We start from the raw sequence: 19,704 nt of genomic DNA on the forward strand, positions 1-19,704 counted from the left end.
GGTGGGAATTCCTTATTTTATTCATTTTCATAATTTGTCTACAAGTGATTTATCTTCCAAGTGATTGTCCATGTGTGCAGCTAGTGTAACTTTTGTGTCAGTGTTACTATATTGTGCATTCTATTGTGGTTGGTCCACTTGCAAGTTCAATTTGCAAAGGTCCAAGCTCTATGATAGTAATGTACTGGTAGACTGTTAACTTGTCTGTTATACAATGGTTTATTCTCCAACTCTAACATTCTCATTTGATCTAATTTTTATAATACATTGTATGAATATGTATTTATGTTGTTCTGTAACTTTATCTACCAACATGTAGTTAAAGGGTTCATAATTTCCAAACCTGATTGTAGAGAGCAAGTTAGCCGAATACAGTACATAAGGTAAATGTACGCAGTGCAGGTCATTTGCAATTTTTATGATTATTTGGAACATAGGATACAATAGGTAATAACATTTGCTGGAATAAATGTGTTTTGTATTTTAGGTGACACACGTACCTACTGCTAATTCAGATTTAGTGAGCATCTTTTTCTGAATTGTAAGCAAGTTTGAAAAACGAGCACCTAAGCTCCTCTATATATGAAATGCAATTTTGGTCCCATAATTCATGTTTTATTTGTGACCTAATATGATGTTTTAATGGTTTGTAGAAGCCATTGAGTATGGTGCTTTGTTATTGATGCTTTGATATTTTTGAAGCAGATATATATGGCTAAGTACTCGACAACACCATAAAATCCATGAAAACTAGAACTGGGCACGGGACAACTTGACTCGGCAGACTCATTCAGACTTGACTCAATCCGAACCAAGTAGGTGAGTCAATCCGAACCGAGTAGACTTTATCCAATCCGAACTCAAACCGAGTCGAGTTCAGGTCACCCAATAACTCAACCCGACTCGACCTGAAATCCAACTTAGTACTAACTCGACTTGATCCAAAACCCGGCTCGTACATATATATTGAAAAACCCAAATCAGCAGGTGCATCTAGGTTTTGGGTTGTGATTTCAGCCTATGGTTACCTTTTGCACCCGACTTGACTCGATGCTGACTCAACCCGACTCGGTACCTATGACCGGGTCGGACTTGGTCCGTATTAGTCCAGGCCATACTCGAACTCAACTCAGATCATCATCATTACCTTATTTTATAAATTTACAGCAGATTCCACCAATCCAAACAGGCTCTAAAATGTACTACACTCATGGTGTGCACATACATCCATCTACATTTTTAGGCCAGAGTAATGTTGGAGCTTGCCTTGTAGATGACACTCTTTGTAGCAATGAGTACATTTTCTCCTATGGATGAGGCCAACATATAGAAAATTTTCATCTCTTTTAAATGGCTCTCCCATTTTTAACTACCAATGCTTATTCTTCTTCTTGTCTTTTTTTTTTTTTTGCCAGTGATGACCCTTTGCCTACCTTGATTATCAACCAATGATTCAACTATTTCTATTCTACAGTCCATCCAAACACACCAATGCCTTAGACAATAGAATGTGGATGCCAAAATCCAAGACTTTATTTGGTTATCACTTAAAATTAGTTCATCTCATTTTAGTTAAAATTAATTATGTATTAAAAATCATAATTTATAAATTATGGGTAATAAAATTTCTTTTAGTCCTTACCAAAATCTCCAATCTATAATTACTGTTAACGAAAACTAGAGGGTACAACGCATATGATGCACGTGGAGCGAGGGGATAGAGAGGGAAGGAAGAAAGGCTGAGGGAAATGTAGAGGCTATATGCAGGTCCATGCTACATTTATAGGATGGGAATGGTAGCCAACCCATCTCACCGTTTTCGGTATTGTGGCCCACAGTAAATCCGCAGCCTTTGTAAAAGATGTATGTAGTAGATGTCACATAGTAATTGGGTGGGCCCCAAAAAGCCTTTATCACACTGTCTCCTTGATTAAAGGTTTCATGAGGGTGCTAGCACTTACATAGAAATGTTGATCTACACATATTAAAAGAAGTGCAAGTAATCAGACGCAATGTATGCCGTCCATTGTGTGGTGAAATCTCAACCTTCTCAAGCCAAGCAACTACATTTTTGTGATGAATTTACTCTCTTAACCAATGTTGTGAAGACTAATTGTAAGGGTAAATAGATCCAAAGCTATTGGCATCATATATGTATATTTTAGGATGAGATTAATTCATTTTTAGGTGGCAACCAAACAGGGCCTAATGGAAAATGTGGAAACAGTTTTCACTAATACAAAGTTAGTGATTGTTGCACTAATGAAATGGCATTTTGGCATATGCAGAGTAGAGAGTATGGTCAACAATGATGAATTAGCAATTGCAAATAACTATTATGCAGCAATCAAATAAAAGACATTTAAAGTGCGACAATTTGTTTCAACGGTAATTGACATTGATCAATCTCCTTAAACCAATTCCATTGTAATGCTTAATGAAAATCTAGGATCAGGTTGAATAAAGAATCCAAAATCATTCTCTTCAATGTAAATTGAGGATTAAGAAATAGATTTGTGGAGATAATAATCTTCAGTTTATCTCATCTCTTGATCAAGTCGCCGACATATTCATCAAGGGACGAACATCTACTTAGACTTTGCAACTTGAGGGTGCATGATAGGATAATTATGAATAATTCAATTATCTTCCAAGATTACATAGAGAAATCTTCTCTAACTACATTGTTATCTCCAACCAGAAGTTATTAGTATACAGTTGTATTCTTAACCTGTAAAAACCATATCAATCCCAATGTGATTGTTGTATCGAAAAGCTTGAAATTAAAGGAAATTGTTTACCATCTGCAGCATGCCATGATTTCGACAATCTCGGTTGACATACATGGATTGTGAATCAGAGACTGGGCAAGATAACTAATGGTTGGGGATGATAACATGTAAAGAAATAAACAGTACCCATCTTTCCTTAAGGCTGCATTTGGATGTACAAATGAAATGAATTTTGAACGTTCAGTTCCATAGCAGATGCAGTAAAAGCTAACGATGTTTCCTAGTGTTGGAAATGACCAAGTATCAAATTGTAGTTACGTTTCTCTCTCGGTTGAACTTGAAAGTTAAGTGATTGCAATTTGTAGCCCGAGTGCACAATATGAATCAGAGGAAATCACAAATTGGTTATTTGCAATTCATTACAATAACGCATCCAAACACGCCGATTCTGATTTCAAGAGCGCTAACCGTCAGCAGGTGATCGCAACTTATTGTCTTCATAAAACAAATCTCAGTTATCAAGAAATAAGAATTCCATCAACTACTTATGAACTGCATGAAAAATCAGCACAAAAATGGTGAAATATTGCTACCCGATTCCGTGACAAATCAGAAGAACTCAAACCGTCCACCGGAATGGATAAAGCACATGATCAGCGGGCCGTCAATCTATCTAAGATACAAAATCCAACAAGTAGCTAATTTTAGTCAAGTTTAACAGACAAAAACAGGAAGTGAACAAACGAAAATGAAGAGAGGAATCCGATGCTCCCAGTTGCAAGCATAACTGAAAAGGCCATAAGAAGAGAATAGCCCATATAGAGAGTGGCGGAAACAGGCCCGCTCAGGCTCTGAAGATCGAATATGAGGTAGTTTATGGAGTAGAGAAATATGTAGATTGAGACTGATCCAGATGCGAAGAATGATTTCCACCACCATTGCCAGTCCTCGACGCAAAGGTGCATGTAAGTAAGAACAAGAGAGACCTCGGCACAAACCACCACGAGAAGAATTAGTACGATGAGAAGGAACCCAAAAACATAATAGACCTGGCCTAGCCATAAACTAGACATGATAAAGAAGAGCTCAATGAAGAGGGTACCAAAAGGGAGAGTCCCAGCCCCAAGAACTAACAGCCATGATGGGTATTTCTGCACGGGGATCTCTCGGGCGATCTGATTGGTCCTAATGGGGCATTCGATCATGGAAGATTTCATTCCAAAGTATCCACCAACCAACGTGAGGGGGACAGAAATGCAGAACCAGAGCAAAAGCAGAACGACATACAGAGAGATGGGGATTGCACCAGTGCTGTGGCTGCCCCACAGTAGGAAATTCAGTGTGGTCAGGATTAGGAATGTGATGCCAGGGAAGAAACATGCGACCCGCCAGGAGATGGACATCCACCTTTCGTGACCGCCCTGATTGATGGTACTCCACAGCCTGACAGCCACATACCCAGCCGCGATCCCCAGGAAGAGGTAAAAGAACAACATGCTGGTGATCAAGGTGCCGCGGGAAGCGGGCGACATGAAACCTAAGGCTGCGAAGACAATGGTCACCACTCCCATACCCAAGATCTGGACACCATCGCCAACCAATATGCAGAGGAGGTCCGGGTTCGGCGGGGGCCGGAAGACATCCCCCACAACAAGCTTCCATCCTGAGAGCTCTTCGTTCAGCTGGGCCTGCGCTTCCTCATCGAGCTCCTTGTAATAGGTGAGATCACGGCGGACCGTCCTGAGGAAGATCACAAGGACGATTCCGGCCAGAAAAGCAACAACCATTAGTGAATTGAGGATTGAGAACCAATGGACCCGTGCCCCACCCATCTTCAAATACGCATCCCATCTCGACGGCCAATGTATGTCGCTTTCCTCAAACGACACTTCGTAAGAAAATACAATCGGCTCCCCTTCCTTCACAGGCATTGCAAGCGACATGGGATCGCAGTTGATGGGCAATGGGAATCGATCATACTTTCGAAGATCCTTTGCCCTCTCAACATCGTGCCGGTAACTGCATGGATTCACCTGAAATCCCACAATGATATACCCAGGAATCGAGTTTTTGGTAATCTCCGATCTAGGGATCATCTCCACAGCATCTCCAGTCCCACCCACAACACTGGCCATGCTTGGAGCTTCATACTTATGAATCAAAACACTGAACTTAAGATGATTAAAAATATAATGTACATTGTCAATGTTGAGGCCCACTGGGTAACCGTTCCACCGTAGGGTGAAACCATCCTTGTCGGTGTATCTGATTGCCGGTAGATTATCGAGAATTAGGTTCACCTGATAGAGTTCGTCGATCCGACGCTTCAAGATCTTCACTTCTTCTGCCGTTAGAGGATTAGTGGAGCATAGGAAGATGTCGGTCTCATTGACGTTAGTCTTGAATTGGTATGGGGAGTTCTCAATGCGATCACCCATCAAGAGCTCGCCGAGACTCTCGCGGATGTCCTTGATTCCATCGATGGGCTTGCAGAAGGGGAGGGTGTAGTAGCCGAAAGGCATCTCGGTCTCGATGGACGTCAGGGAATTCACCTTGACAACAAGCTGTTCTCCCGTCAAGAAGCTGTGGGGATAACTGCCAGGAAGGTAGAAGGCTTGTATGGGTGGTGGAAATGGCCACAGTAGTGAAGAAGATAGCCAAAAAAGCCATGTAAAAATCCTCCTACTGAGCAAAACCATATCGCTTTCTTTCTAAACCTAAGTTGGGTTGCAATAGAAAGAACTGGTCAAGATCAAGGGATGAGAGAGAGAGAGAGAGAGAGAGAGAGGTGTATACGTTGTGACGTGGCTTTGTTTTTAATACGTGCTTGGAAATGCATGGTTATAGATCGATATAATAGATAATTCCTAATGTGACCAAAATGGCCCTCATCTTGCTATAGGTAACTGATCACCTACACGCTACTGCATGCTAACTTCAAATACAGCCCCGTTTTCTTTACTAACATGGCATACAACAAGTGGGCCTCACAATCAATATCACCTGTCTCAACTAAGAGGCCGATCCACTCATTTGATGGTCTGGGACGTGGATTGGGTAGTGAAGCCCACACACCTCTAGTGGTGGTGAAATGACGTGGCGAGTGTTGATTGGCCTGCCGTGCATGGGGCTTCACAACCCAATACATGTCTAATGGGTTATCTTCTTTCTTTCTTTCTTTCTTTCTGTCTTTAACACACTCATCTATTCTCACACTTCATATGGCATTCAAACTAAGGATCTTAATATTAAAACGCAATAAATCTACCACTGAATTATGCAATGAGACCCGACCATGCGTACATCTTAAAATCAGAACATGGAAATGGCCTGCCTAATGAGTGGACTGAATGGATTTTATTTTTATTTATTTATTTATTTTTATTTTACAGGTGTTCTTAATGTAGGTCACTGTTTTGCATGGCTCGGATGTCCTGTGCACGTGATAAATTGCTGGAAAAAAATAATGTTGCAGACTTAATTACCGTGCAGCAGGCTATAAGTGATCAATTTTGGTAAATATCATGACTTAACATTTGATAAGTTGAGGAGATCTTTTTCAATGTGGCCGCATTTACTTCTTTGCAGACCGTCCAGATTGTGGTCCACTGAATAGATGGAACAAAGGCTAACAACCAAGCTAATAAGACAGATTTGCAAAACAAAAATGAGTAGCAGCATTGGACATTCAACTATCAAAAGTCCATTAATTGAAGAGATGGGATCATCAAACCAACTGGATTTTTGAGCTATAGTCCATTCTCAAAGAGGGGCTTCATTCAAGTATAAAAAGGTCGTACCATTTAGGCATTAGAGTCTCATTTGTTTACTTCATTTTTTGGTTAATCAATTGCACTATCTTTCATCAATTTAATATATAATCTCTACTACATACAGGGTACGGGATGCAACTGCGGGCAGTTTGGGTCGGGCTGCTAGTCAACATGAGCCCAACCAATCCCAAGAAGACCCAACCTGCAACCGGATTTCCAATCCGATGTTCCTGACCCAAATTCCTCTACACTCAACCCTTTTAATACCAACTCACCCGAACCTGACCCGAGTTTACCCAACCCAATTTCAAATAGGATTGGAGTTTTTCAACCCTAACCCAACCTAAGGACACTAACAACCTATCTGACATGAACTCCTGTTACATCAGGTTTGAGTTTATTCGAACCCAAGTTCCACCTTAATATAGGATATATTTATTTGAAAGTTTGGGTGTATAAAATCTTTATTTAAATGGATCCTACTACGTGGCTTAACGTAGACAGATTCTGTTTCAACATTGAGATCATGGGATCGAATGCCTATGTGGTGTGAGCATGTGTAAAAATTAAAAATAAATAAATAAAAATAATAAATCTTTATCACTTCTCCCATACAAATGCCCATTCTACCTGCCCACGCTTAGACCTTTGTTATACACTCAATATGGACCATCCATTTTCCAACCACTAATTGAATGGTTAGATCATCTGACCAAAGTGATTCTAGAGGGATAGGCCATCAAGGGCAGGCCACACATGATGGACAGTCCATATCAGTGATCAGATGTTTTCTAGTATAATCAATATGGATCAGTCATTTCCATAGCCGGTTAGATAATCTTATCATAGTGATTTGAGAGGGATGTAACATCAAGGGCCGGCGCCATATGATAGATAGTCCATATCAAGAATCAAACCTTTTCTATTATAATCAACATTGATCATCCATGTCCATAGCCATTAGTTGGATTGTTACGATCATATGATCAAAGGGATTCAAAAGCGATAGGCCATCAAGGGTGGGCCAAAATTATGGATGGTCATATCAATGAACAAACCTTTCTAGCATTGCTTGGACCTTTCTAATATACTCAATATGGACCATCCATTTTCCAACCATTAACTAGATGGTTAGAACCATCTTATCAAAGTGATTCAAGAGGAATAGGCCATCAAGGGCGGGCCACGCAATGATGGACAGTCCATGTCAATGATCAGATCTAGTATGATCAATGCAAATCAATCATTTTCATAGCCATTGATCAAATGGTTAAATGATCCAATCAAAGTTATTTGAGTCGGATGGACCATCAAGGGCAAGCCCCATATGATAGACAATCCATAATAAGGATCGAAAATTTTGTAGTACAATCAATATCGACCATCCGTTTCTCTAGTCATTGATCAGATGTTTACGATCAAAACAATTGGAATGGGATGGATTGGAATGGGATGGGCCATCAAGGTTTGGCCCAAATGACGGATGATCCATATCAATAATCAAACCCTTCTAGCATTATTAATATGGGTCATTCATTTCCATAGTTATTGATCAGATGCTTCATCTAATCAAAGTGATTTAAGAGGAAGGTGTAAACAAGGTTGGGCTTGAAATAATGAACAATCCATACTAATAATTAGAACTATTTTAGTATAATTAATATGGATCATCCATTTTCATAACCATTTATCAAACTTTTTACATCCATTTTCTAGACCCGTCCAGTAGGTCCCACACTTGGAAAAATAACTTACATAGGAAACATACACCAAAATAGCAAAGAAGGTAAAATACTTGTATGAAAAAAAAAAACTATTAACATGCAAATATTTACATATGAAGATACTTTTTAGCGTGAAGCATTTGCATATGCAACAGAAACAAGGAGGCAATTAGTCATTAAATAGTTAAACCATGTAATATAAAGGACAATAGAAGGGTTTTTAAGCAATTGAATGAGCATTTAGGTAATTTACGATGAAGCTTGGCCGCAATGTCTATTAGTTGGATCCTTCACAAGGATAATGTTGCCACCAATGGCGTTGATGGAAATGCTCATAGAGAAGTTTTATTATAACCATATTGCCTTATGGTACTCTCACAACAAATGGTTTAAAAACCAGACCAGATGGTCAGACCAATCAGATTCATTTTAAACCCAAACCTGTGATCTCCCATCAAATGCCAAATGCATTATCCACAATCCCAGAGGCATTTTAGATGTTTAATTCATTTGCTTGTTTTATTTTATTCATCGCATTTCTAGGCAAATGCCCCCAGGTTGGAACTACTGAACAGACCGCTAATTGGACCAGACCACCGAAAAGAACGGTCGACATCCTGTCTGGTTTTTAAAACATTGGTACCAACATCAAGGAGTGGAGATAACATTCTCATATTATTATTGTATTTGTTGGTAGTCCAGTTGGAATGCATCAGCCTTCTCCTAGTGAAATATATCTTAATTAAGATTACCCTGCTAAACTCAAATCCTAATCAAGCTATCAATGCAAGTTAATTTAATGAAGAAAACATTGCAGCGAAAGGTTCTCAGGCTGTACTGTTAAAAACCTCGTGAGTAGACAACGTGGCGGCTCCATCTGTTGTTACTAAATGACACGAGGACGGCAAGCTCCTTGGATTGCAGTCATGGAATGCAGCCCATGGCCCCCACCGCATGTTACATTTGGGCAACTTAGTTTTATAAAGAGGAGAGTTTAAACCCAAAAATAAATATAAATATAAATTATAACTTTGCATATCTAGTCAGTGAACAACACATCCAACAGGTTTGATGACTGTGAATCATCAGTTCTACTCTCATCAAAAAAATCATGTGAGTTTTCCCTTCTAGATTTCCGCTCCTCAACAACAGATTCAGCTGTTTCTGCACAGTAATTTCTTCTCACCTGTTTTATGGGTCTCTCAGCCACGATGAACTTGTTTCTGTCGCGGCTTCTTTCCGCAAAGCCTGCCCAAACTGAAGATCATGTGTTGAAGTTTAGAGAAGCTTATTCAACAGAAGATTGCAACAAACAGCTATTAAACTTAAAGGCGAATAGGTTGCTTTCAAGAGGTTAGGGGGAAACAATGTGGTAGAGATGTTCAATCCGTATATGATGGAATCCCCTCTCCACCATACACATGATATGGGTATGTATGAATTGAGACCTACCATCTACTGGACCCTATCATGGCTGATCCATGGTTCATAAAGCACACTGACCAGGCAATCCTAGCCATGAGATCAATATCTCTACAATGGGGTTGGCAATTCTGAACTGTGGGAGATCTCATTCTATTTTTCTTTTTTCTTTTTCTTTTTTGTTAATGATATTTAGTCTCTCCCTAGTTAAAGATCCTCCAACCATGTGGGGGTAGAGATGTTAATGTCATTGCAGTTTCTCTTACAAGAGGGTGTGTTGAAACTTGAAAGCCAATCTTTATATTGGGGAGTTGTAGCCCCCTTTTGGACATAATGTGCTTAAAAAGTTTTTATTCATAAATATAGAAATTTCTAGACCCCACAACTAGGGGTCTACAAAAACCCCTCAACTACTATACCCCCAGAAAAGAAAGAAAACAAATTCCAAAGGCATTCCCTTAAAGCTTTTCCCTCTGCCATGATAGAATTCTCCTCACTCACTGGGCCAGCAAAGGTTTTCAGAATATCATCTTCATCATCATGAATGATATCCACAATGCATTTAAGGACCCAGGTTCCCAAAGGATGACCTGTCGTAATTATGCTTCCAACAACTTTGAGGTGGGCAAATCCACACCATCATTGAGTTGGCCTTAAACTGATGACCAAAGATCAAGGATAGAAAACAGTTTAATGACCCCATAACGGCTGATTAGTAACATCCGTCATGAAACGGGAAACCAGTAAAATGGGAAAATGGAAAAGAATCTGGGCCACAGGAAATAATGGGCATATTTTGTGATCAGGATTTCCAATTTCCCAAGATCTCTATGCATCTAAATCATGGAGTTTTCACAAACTAAGCATGTAGCAACCCCCATCATTGAGGACTTCAAGAACTTAATTTTTTTTCTCATTCTCTCTCGAGGGCACTCTCAAGATAGGGAAGAAGTGTAGAATGTGAGATAGGCTTGGGGCAACTTCTATATATAGAGAGAGCTCAAAATTACCCCAAACCCATCAAGTCCTTGGCACTCAAGTCTCCACACTCATCGTAAGTCCACGCTTACTGGAGTTCCACCATATGATCAAGTGGATAGTGTGTGGTCCCATGTCATGTAGGATATGATCACATCATAAGTGGGCCCTACCGGCTGGACTCAACCTGGTATGATCAGGACAGTTGGTCATTGATGGCCTACTTAACAGGAAAGTCTTCCATTCTGCCAATTGAGCTACATGGATCCACATTTTAATTTTGAAACAGTTTTATTTGGAAACATTTTCACTTAACGAATACATTTGAATTCTTAAATTACCTAATGAATACGTTTGAAACACCTAATGCACTCACTAAGATTTTAAAAAATAATTGTTCCCATAATAATGAACAATAACCCAAAAATATGATTCATATAGACTACTAATATTGGATCATGGTAGTCATCATGACATTTATCAAAGTGGGGATCCCCTAAAGTCCCAACAACATAGATATCGAGTGTGGTAGTATGAAAATTAAATGTCAAATATAATCATACATGTCTATTGCTGAGCAGTCCTGACATCCCTGTCAAGAGACTTAAGTCTCCAACTGAGACCCGAATTATTCTGCCTATTCATACAAATATGTGTACACATAAATTGAGAAGCCGAAATTAACCTTTATAACAAAATCATCAATAAATACTGGTTGTGATCATCACGAGTATTTGCATGCAGTGAGTTCCTACTATTTACAAGTCACAAGCTTCTTAAATGACCTAGGAAGCCCTTCATTAGGGAATCTACAATTGTCATCTTTGTGCTAACATGCATTACATACACTGGATGATTTTGTTTCCTCCCCTTCATCATCATCATCATCATCAAATCTAAGGCTTATCCCGATTGGTTGGGGTAGGCTACATGAATCATGTTCTGCCATTCCACTCTATGAAGGGCCATGCCTTCAGTTAAACCATAGGTCATCAAGTATTTTCTTACCACCTCCATCAACATCCTTTTGGGCCCTTTAGAACCTTTCCCCTGGTCCTTTAGAGCCTTCAACTTGTACCAACTCACTCCTTTGAACCAGCGCAGTTCATAGTCACCGTTGCACATGACCAAGATGTTCCAAAATGGTAATGTTGGCTGCAATTGGCCACCACCGTTACCATTATGATACGAGCCATAACGGCCATTACGGCCCCCATATCGACCATTTTTTTTTTTTTATATAAAAATAAATAAATAAATAACTGTTACAGGACCGTTACAGGGCCATTATGGTCCATTACGGCCTATTTTGTCTGTAACGGCCATTACGGCCGTTTCGACCCTGTAACGCGTAATGGTTATGACCGTTACCATTATGTAACCGATTTTGAATACATTGCACATGACCGAACATCTAAGTCTACCTTCCCTCATCTTATCACCTATTGGTGTTACTCCTAAGTTTTCTCGAATGCATTTATTTTCAATTCTATCGTTCTTCACCATGCCATTCATACCATCTCAACGTCCACATTTCAGCTACTCATCCTATGAACATGCCGTTCCTTAATTGTCCAACATTTTGTTCCCATAAAGCATGGTTGGTCATATAACTATCCTATAAAATTTTCCTCTCAGTTTGAGTGGTACACGACGATCACATAAAACTCCGAAGGCACATTCCCATTTCTTCCACCCAGCTTTAAATTTTATGGGCAACATCCATACTTAATCTCTCCACTCACATAAATTATCGACCCAAGGAATCAAAAGTGATCAATGGTCATTCCGGGAAACTTCTTGATCAACAAGCTTTTTCACTCCTATTGTTACTAAAATTGCATTCCATATACTTTGTTTTAGGCCAATAACTTTAAATCCTTTAGATTCTAAAGCACCCCCCTTTAAAAAAAACAAAATTCTAGCTTTGCTTTTATGCTCTCCCTCATCTTGTCCATCAAAAAACAATGTGATTCGCAAACAACATACACCATCTTTTCTTGCAAATGCCTTGTTAACAAGTCCATAACGAATGCGAAAAGGTACAAGCCCAATGCCTACCCCCAGTGCAAGGCTACAGTAATTGGCTACTCACTTGTCTCTCCACCAGTGGTCCTCACATTTGTTACTGCTCCCTCATACATATCCTTAATCATGTCCATATATCCTCTTAAAACTCCTTTCTTTCCCAACACCTACCAAATTAACTCTCGAGGGGGCCTATCATATGCCTTCTCTTTTCAATAAAGACCATGTGGAGATCCTCCTCTCCCTATGCTATGCCCTCCCTATACTTCCTCCCCTTCACAACAACGATTTAAAGGTCTAAACTTTGACCTGGCTGGACCTTGCTATTGTTGGAATGAAATACTGCAGTTGAATTATTTCAGTGGCAACACAATAATAAACCAAAGTCCTAAGACAAAATGCTGCATCTGCATCACCGAACTCATGGCCTCGTCGTAGTAGGAGGGGAACCTTGTTTCCAAGGTTGATGAAGCCATCAGTGTCCACTGACAATTTCCTTAATACAGCTCTCACGGCCATATATGGAAACTCAAACTAAAATAGAATTCTAACTGTTGAGGCAGTCAACATAATCTAAATCTGAATATCCAATAGACTCCAAATGATCTGTGAGCATAAGTCCATTTGTTGTGACTGGTGAGCACCTCCACAACCTTCCAACGTTACACAATGTCTAGACAAGTACAAACCAGAGAATAATATAAGACCAATATTCCATATCACTGTACATGATTCCTTGGGTTCTGAAACTGGTTAAATTTATTGCCTAAACCTAAAAGGTCATTACAGGGCACAATTTCAAGCACCCATCATAGATGCACTACTAAGAATCTGATCTTACTCCCACTAACCTTAGCATTGATACATTGATCAACATGGTATTCCAACAACATATTGGACTTATTTAATTAACATATGAACCTTATGAACCTTGGTCACAGTACCTTTCGGCAGCCAAATATATGTCCATTGTTGTAACTCAAGACCATAATAAGTTAGAAGTACCATAATGATCCTAAAAGAATCATTCTTTGGAATCAAATAGGTCTCTATACAGTTGATGCCTTCCACCTACGTAAAAGCCCTTGGCAACGGATCTAGCATTATGTCTCCCGATATTACCTTGCAGTCCCGGGTGTTCTTAACCACCCACTTACAACCAGTCAGCTTACTCAACGAGATTCCAAACATTGCGACCCATCATGATCTTCAAATCCTCTTACATGGCATCAAACACACATCATCCAAATATGGCGGTTCTTATATAATGGTATACATTAAGGAACCTCATGATGAAACATGTCAATTTTCCTACCAAATGACAGGTAAACTTGTCACGTCATGGAATGAACAGTCAGTTCCTATTCCTCAAACATAAATTCCTAGGTTTTTCACTCACATTGTTTTTATCTTCTTCCTGGAATCCAGTATCCCAGTTTCCAACATACTTGAGTAATACAATGGAAATAAATCAAAATCCTCTCAGTTTTTCAAGAAGCTTATAATGAAGCAACTGACAGTCCTGGGATTTGTGAAATGTGGAGCCTGGCCTTTATAGGAAAACCGCACACACAGAAGTGCCCAAGGGCCCATTTGGATGCACTTCTGCAAAAGGGGTTTCCATGCTCTTTTTTCCACCGACTCAACGATAACCAATCCGATTGGCGTTTGTTGAGTTGCCTTTTAGTGCCTATTTTGCTGAGCAGGGGATGAGACGAGGTCTGCTAAAGTGCATAAAAACACACAATGCAAACTAGGGTTTGGTTCAATGTGTGGTTAAGCGTCAAACACCCCTTTTAAGGGTGCATCCAAATAGGCCCTGATACTAGGTTTTCTCCAAGTTAGTAAAAAGGGGTCATCCCAATGGCCCCTCCTCAGGACTAATTAAGGATTTATACTGTGACCCTTTGAGGCACCACTTTATTATGATATCCAGACATTGTAGACTGAGTGAAGATGCCTCAACCCTTCAAGTATCTCATGAAAGGGAAGGGGGCTGAACTCGTCATACCTTCATAGAATTTAATACCATGGCAAGATCTAACGACATGTCCAGGCCATCCAGTTAATCAAGTGTAGTCATCCACAATGATAATAGTCATTGTTGAAAGTGACAAAGCACATGTCATCATTCCAAAAAAATGAAGGAACAGACAACAAATCTCTTTAGGTATCACTTCTAAGAGGCCTTAAACTCTTAGTCGCACCTAACCTTCTCACTCTCATTTACTTGCGCACAATGTAGTCAATGTAAACTGCAGAGTATAAGGAAACTTAGGGCTTAGAATGACATTCATCACAAGCCCTTCCATTCTCCATAAGCAAATTCAATAAATGCCTATGATAGAGGAATTCTCCTTAACCAAGCATTAGTTAACAGCATCAACATCCCTCACAAACAAAGAATCTATAAATTGAATGTACAAGAAGTCTGTGTTTGACTGATATAGATCTCGAACTGAATCCATCCAAACCAGTGTTCGAAATATCGGTATTGCGGTACGTATCACACCCTTGGGATAGGGATACATATCAGTTATCATATGAGATATATTGGTTGTATCGCATAATGTATCATTGTTGTTGGAAACATGGGGAAACATTGGGAAATTGATTGAATTTTTCAATGAAACTTCGGTGATTGTTAAAAAGAACAATACACACTTATAAATCAAAACGTTACAAAAAGCAAGTGAACATATTAGGTTTTCTTTCTTTGGGATCCTAATCCATGCATTGTCTAACCAAATTGACGCAGGTATATTCAAAGTCTATTCATATAATTCATAAATGTAAGAAGATATGTAGAAACACAAGCAATACTTTCAAAAGCAAAAGAAGAATCACTAGATCAGGTTACGTCCATGTTTGATTTTATGTTTGGACACAAAGATTGCAACCGATTTGCAAGAAATTAGCAAATTTTGATTTTTCCAATTTTCCGCAACTCAGCCCATCTCCTCCAAATCTTGAAATAGAAGCTCTCAATCCATGATTTTTCATGCAAAACATGAAAAATTATGGATTTGTAACAATTTGACATTGATTTAACATGATTTACAAAAAAAAAAAAAGGATCGAAAATCGAAAATGCTCACCGGATCGAACAAATGGGATCTATCCCACTACTTATGCGTTTTGTGTCGCAAAGGTGGGATACGAGATATATCGTGGGATATATCAACCGATATCGGCGATACTTAAAACACTAATCCAAATAAGAAGCAAAAACTAAATTGTGCCTCATAGAGTACCCATAAAGATATATTCAAGGTCCAAATAATAGCATATGATTATAATCTTAACCTATGAAATCAAACTACTTTGACATCCGTCTTTATGCCATTTTCCATGAAGATGAGTGCTCCACAACACTGCTACAGACCAAGGTATCCCGTATCGGTATCGGTTGGCGTAACGGTGTCCTCCAAAACCGATACGGATACGGGGGCGTAACGGTGATACGGGGGCGTAACGGCGCAAAATTTTTTTTTTGTCAAAAAAATATGAAAAAATATGGATTAAATCCGGAATATTCTAAGCATTCCAAATATGCATTCATTTATAAATTGGAACATGTTTATGGTGGTGTAACGGTCCACTCTTTGGTGAGAAGTTGTATCGGACTGTCTGATGAATTTATGAACCAGATAATCTGAATTTGACTACAAAATTCATATATTTAATTTTCTAACTATCTACTATCAATGATAGATATATTAGAATGAATGTAATATGAAAATATCTTACATTTAGGTGTTTGCAATTATTTTTGAGGGCCAAAATTCATGTGTAAATAGAAAAAAATATATAAAAAAAATATAAAATGGTACCCCAAATATGTAAAATGCACATTAACATGTTCTACTATGATTAACACATCATATGACATCATTAAAACAGCAAAAGAATCATTAAAAAATGATTTTTCGAATTTTCAAAAAAAGGGCCGAAATAAATGCGTAAATAGAAAAAAATATAAAAAAAATATAAAATGGCACCCCAAATATGTAAAATGCACATTAACATGTTCTACTATGATCAACACATCATATGACATCATTAAAACAGCAAAAGAATCATTAAAAAATGATTTTTCGAATTTTCAAAAAAAGGGCCGAAATAAATGCGTAAATAGAAAAAAATATAAAAAAAATATAAAATGGCACCCCAAATCTGTAAAATGCACATTAACATGTTCTACTATGATTAACACATCATATGGCATCATTAAAACAGCAAAAGAATCATTAAAAAATGATTTTTCGAATTTTCAAAAAAAAGGGCCAAAATAAATGCGTAAATAGAAAAAAATATAAAAAATATATAAAATGGAACCCCAAATCTATAAAATGCACATTAACATGTTCTACTATGATTAACACATCATATGATGTCATTAAAACAGCAAAAGAATCATTAAAAAATGATTTTTCGAATTTTCAAAAAAAGGGCCAAAATAAGTGCGTAAATAGAAAAAAATATTAAAAAAATATAAAATGGCACCCCAAATCTGTAAAATGCACATTAACATGTTCTACTATGATTAACACATCAAATGGCATGATTAAAACAGCAAAACAACCATTAAAATTTGATTTTTCGAATTTTAAAAAAAGGGGCCAAAATTCATGCGTAAATAAAAAAAAAATATTAAAAAATTATTAAATGGCACCCCAAATCTGTAAAATGTACATTAACATGTTCTACTATGATTAACACATCATATGACATGATTAAAACAGCAAAACATATTAAAAAAAGTATAAATACCTATTTTTGACGAATTTCTGAAAAATGGCCCACCGAGCTTTGATTCAAAAAAATCTGTGATATAATGTGTTTTTATCTCAAATACCTAGCTAAGGTTGGTCGAAATTAGTAGTAGAAGGAGTGAAAAACAGTTTGGAAGCAAGAGGTTTAAAAAAAACAGCAAAAAATGAGCTAAAAATGAAAAAAAAAAAAAGTTACCGTTACGGGCCCGTTACGGCCGTTACACCCCGTAACGGGCCCGTATCGGCCGATACGGGTACAAAAAATCGTATCGGCCGATACGGCCCCGAAACGGGTAACGGTTCGCACCGTTACCGTTACGTATTGGCCGATACGGCCGATACGTAACCGATTTGGCACACCCTGCTACAGACTCTCTATGAATCTCTGCATGGGTCACGAGTGTAACTTGTCACCACCATATAAATCCACCATGCATATGATTGTGCTTCAGGAAGACTTGACCCAAGATAGACAAGAGCGAGACATGTACCTTCTTCACAGTCCATTTTTTAAACATGGACAATTGACCTCTACCAAGGCGTCCCGTATCCGTTACGATACGGCCGTATCGGCCGTTACGCGATACAGGGTTGAAACGGGCAAGCATGCGATTCTGTGGCCGTTACAGACCATAACGGCCGTTACGGACCCGTAACGACTGTTACGGAAATAGGGTAAAAAATAATAATAATAAATAACAATCACTGAAGTTTTCTCCTTCTTCTTCTTCTTCTTCTTCTTCTTGGGCTGCAGCTGCGGCTTCGGCTGCGGCCCTGCTACGACTGCGGCCCCCCCTCTCGTTTTCTCCTTCTTCTTCTTCTCCTTCTTCTTCTTCTTCTTCTCTGGCTGCAGTTGCAGCTCTTGTTTTCCCCTTCTCTCTCATTTTCTCTTTCTTTCCCTCTCGTTTTCTTCTCTCTCTATTTCCCTTTCTTTCCCTCTCATTTTTTCTTTTTCCCTCTCGTTTCACTCTCCCTCTCTCTCGGTCAGGAAAAGAATGGAAGCGGATTGGCTGGTGTACCACACACCAGCTATATGACTGTTGTAGGTACGTGTCGTGCGAAGACGAGCACTGACGCTAGAAGCGGATGGGCTGGTGTACCACACAGCAGCTATATAGCTGTTGTAGGTACGTGTCGTGCGAAGACAAGCACTGACGCTCCGAGCTATACGAACGGTTCAAAGGAGATCAAAGTTACATGGGCCCCATAGTGATGTATTTATTATATCTAAACCGTTAATCTATTTTTAGAGATCATTTTAGATCATTATCCGAAAAATGAATCATATCCAAAGATCAGGTGGACCACACCACAAATAGCAACAGAAATAATGATTTTCACCATTAAACAATTCGTAGGGCCCACCATAACGTTTATTTTCAATCCAATCTATTCATAAGGTCACAAAGACCTGTATGAAGAGGAATTTTATTTTATTTTTCACATTGATCCAAAACTTTTGTGACCCCAAAAAAGGTTTCAATGGTAGACGTTCAATTCCCCACTAGTTTTTGCAGTGTGGTCCACTTAATAGTTAGATCTGTCTTTTTTTCGTCTCAAGCCTTAAGAGGAGCTCGCATAATGGATGCACGGTTTGGATATAACACATACCTCATGATCAGACCCACAGAACTTGCTGACGTCAATACAGCAGGTATATAGGTGAGGTACACCAGCCAATCCATGCTACCCATCAGTTTTTCCTGATCATTGCAAGGCATGGTCCCTAAAATGACGCAGATCCAGATCTCAAGTGGACCACATACATTTCAAATAGTAACTTAAATTACCTTTTATAGAACCTTGTAAGCTCCACCCGTGACATATATTACATGTATTGTTGTGGAAAAACTTTGATTAAAATATATTTTAATATATATATATATATATATATATATATATATATATATATAATAATAATAAAAGTTTTAATTGTGGGAATTCAATCCCTACTGTGTGGTCCACCTTAGATATGGATCTACCTCATTTTTGGACCATGCCTTAAAATGATTTGATAAAACGGATGGATGTCATTGATATACAATACATACATCATGGTGGGCCCTATGTACATGGCCGTAAAAATTGTCCATGAGGCATACATTATCTCAAAATTAATAAATTAAATTATGGCACTATTGTTGCCATGTCACAATTCCAAAATTAAATTATTTAAATGATTTTCACCGTTAATTTGCAAACACTTGTTTTGCTGAAATAGGATCATTTGATATTTTTCATTTATCACTGTTCAATAAATATCCACCAATCC

At 38.5% G+C, this 19,704-nt stretch overlaps 2 protein-coding genes across 2 annotated transcripts in view; both read right to left on the reverse strand.

The window, feature by feature from the left end:
- Nucleotides 1-2,618: 2,618 nt before the first annotated feature.
- Nucleotides 2,619-5,464, reverse strand: LOC131231033 (transmembrane 9 superfamily member 11-like). Its single transcript, XM_058227110.1, has one exon. It carries the CDS (start codon nt 5,429-5,431, stop codon nt 3,437-3,439), a length of 1,995 nt encoding a protein of 664 aa, XP_058083093.1. The 5' UTR covers nt 5,432-5,464; the 3' UTR covers nt 2,619-3,436.
- A 3,598-nt stretch (nt 5,465-9,062) lies between these two features.
- Nucleotides 9,063-19,704, reverse strand: part of LOC131230988 (uncharacterized) — a 37,352-nt gene continuing 26,710 nt past the window's right edge. The window contains exon 4 of the mRNA XM_058227031.1: nt 9,063-9,486. Within this exon, the coding sequence (XP_058083014.1) occupies nt 9,269-9,486 (218 nt within the window). The 3' untranslated portion in view covers nt 9,063-9,268. The remainder of the gene's footprint in view (nt 9,487-19,704) is intronic.

The sequence above is a fragment of the Magnolia sinica genome, chromosome 17, assembly GCF_029962835.1.
Source record: "Magnolia sinica isolate HGM2019 chromosome 17, MsV1, whole genome shotgun sequence".
Lineage (NCBI taxonomy): Eukaryota > Viridiplantae > Streptophyta > Magnoliopsida > Magnoliales > Magnoliaceae > Magnolia > Magnolia sinica.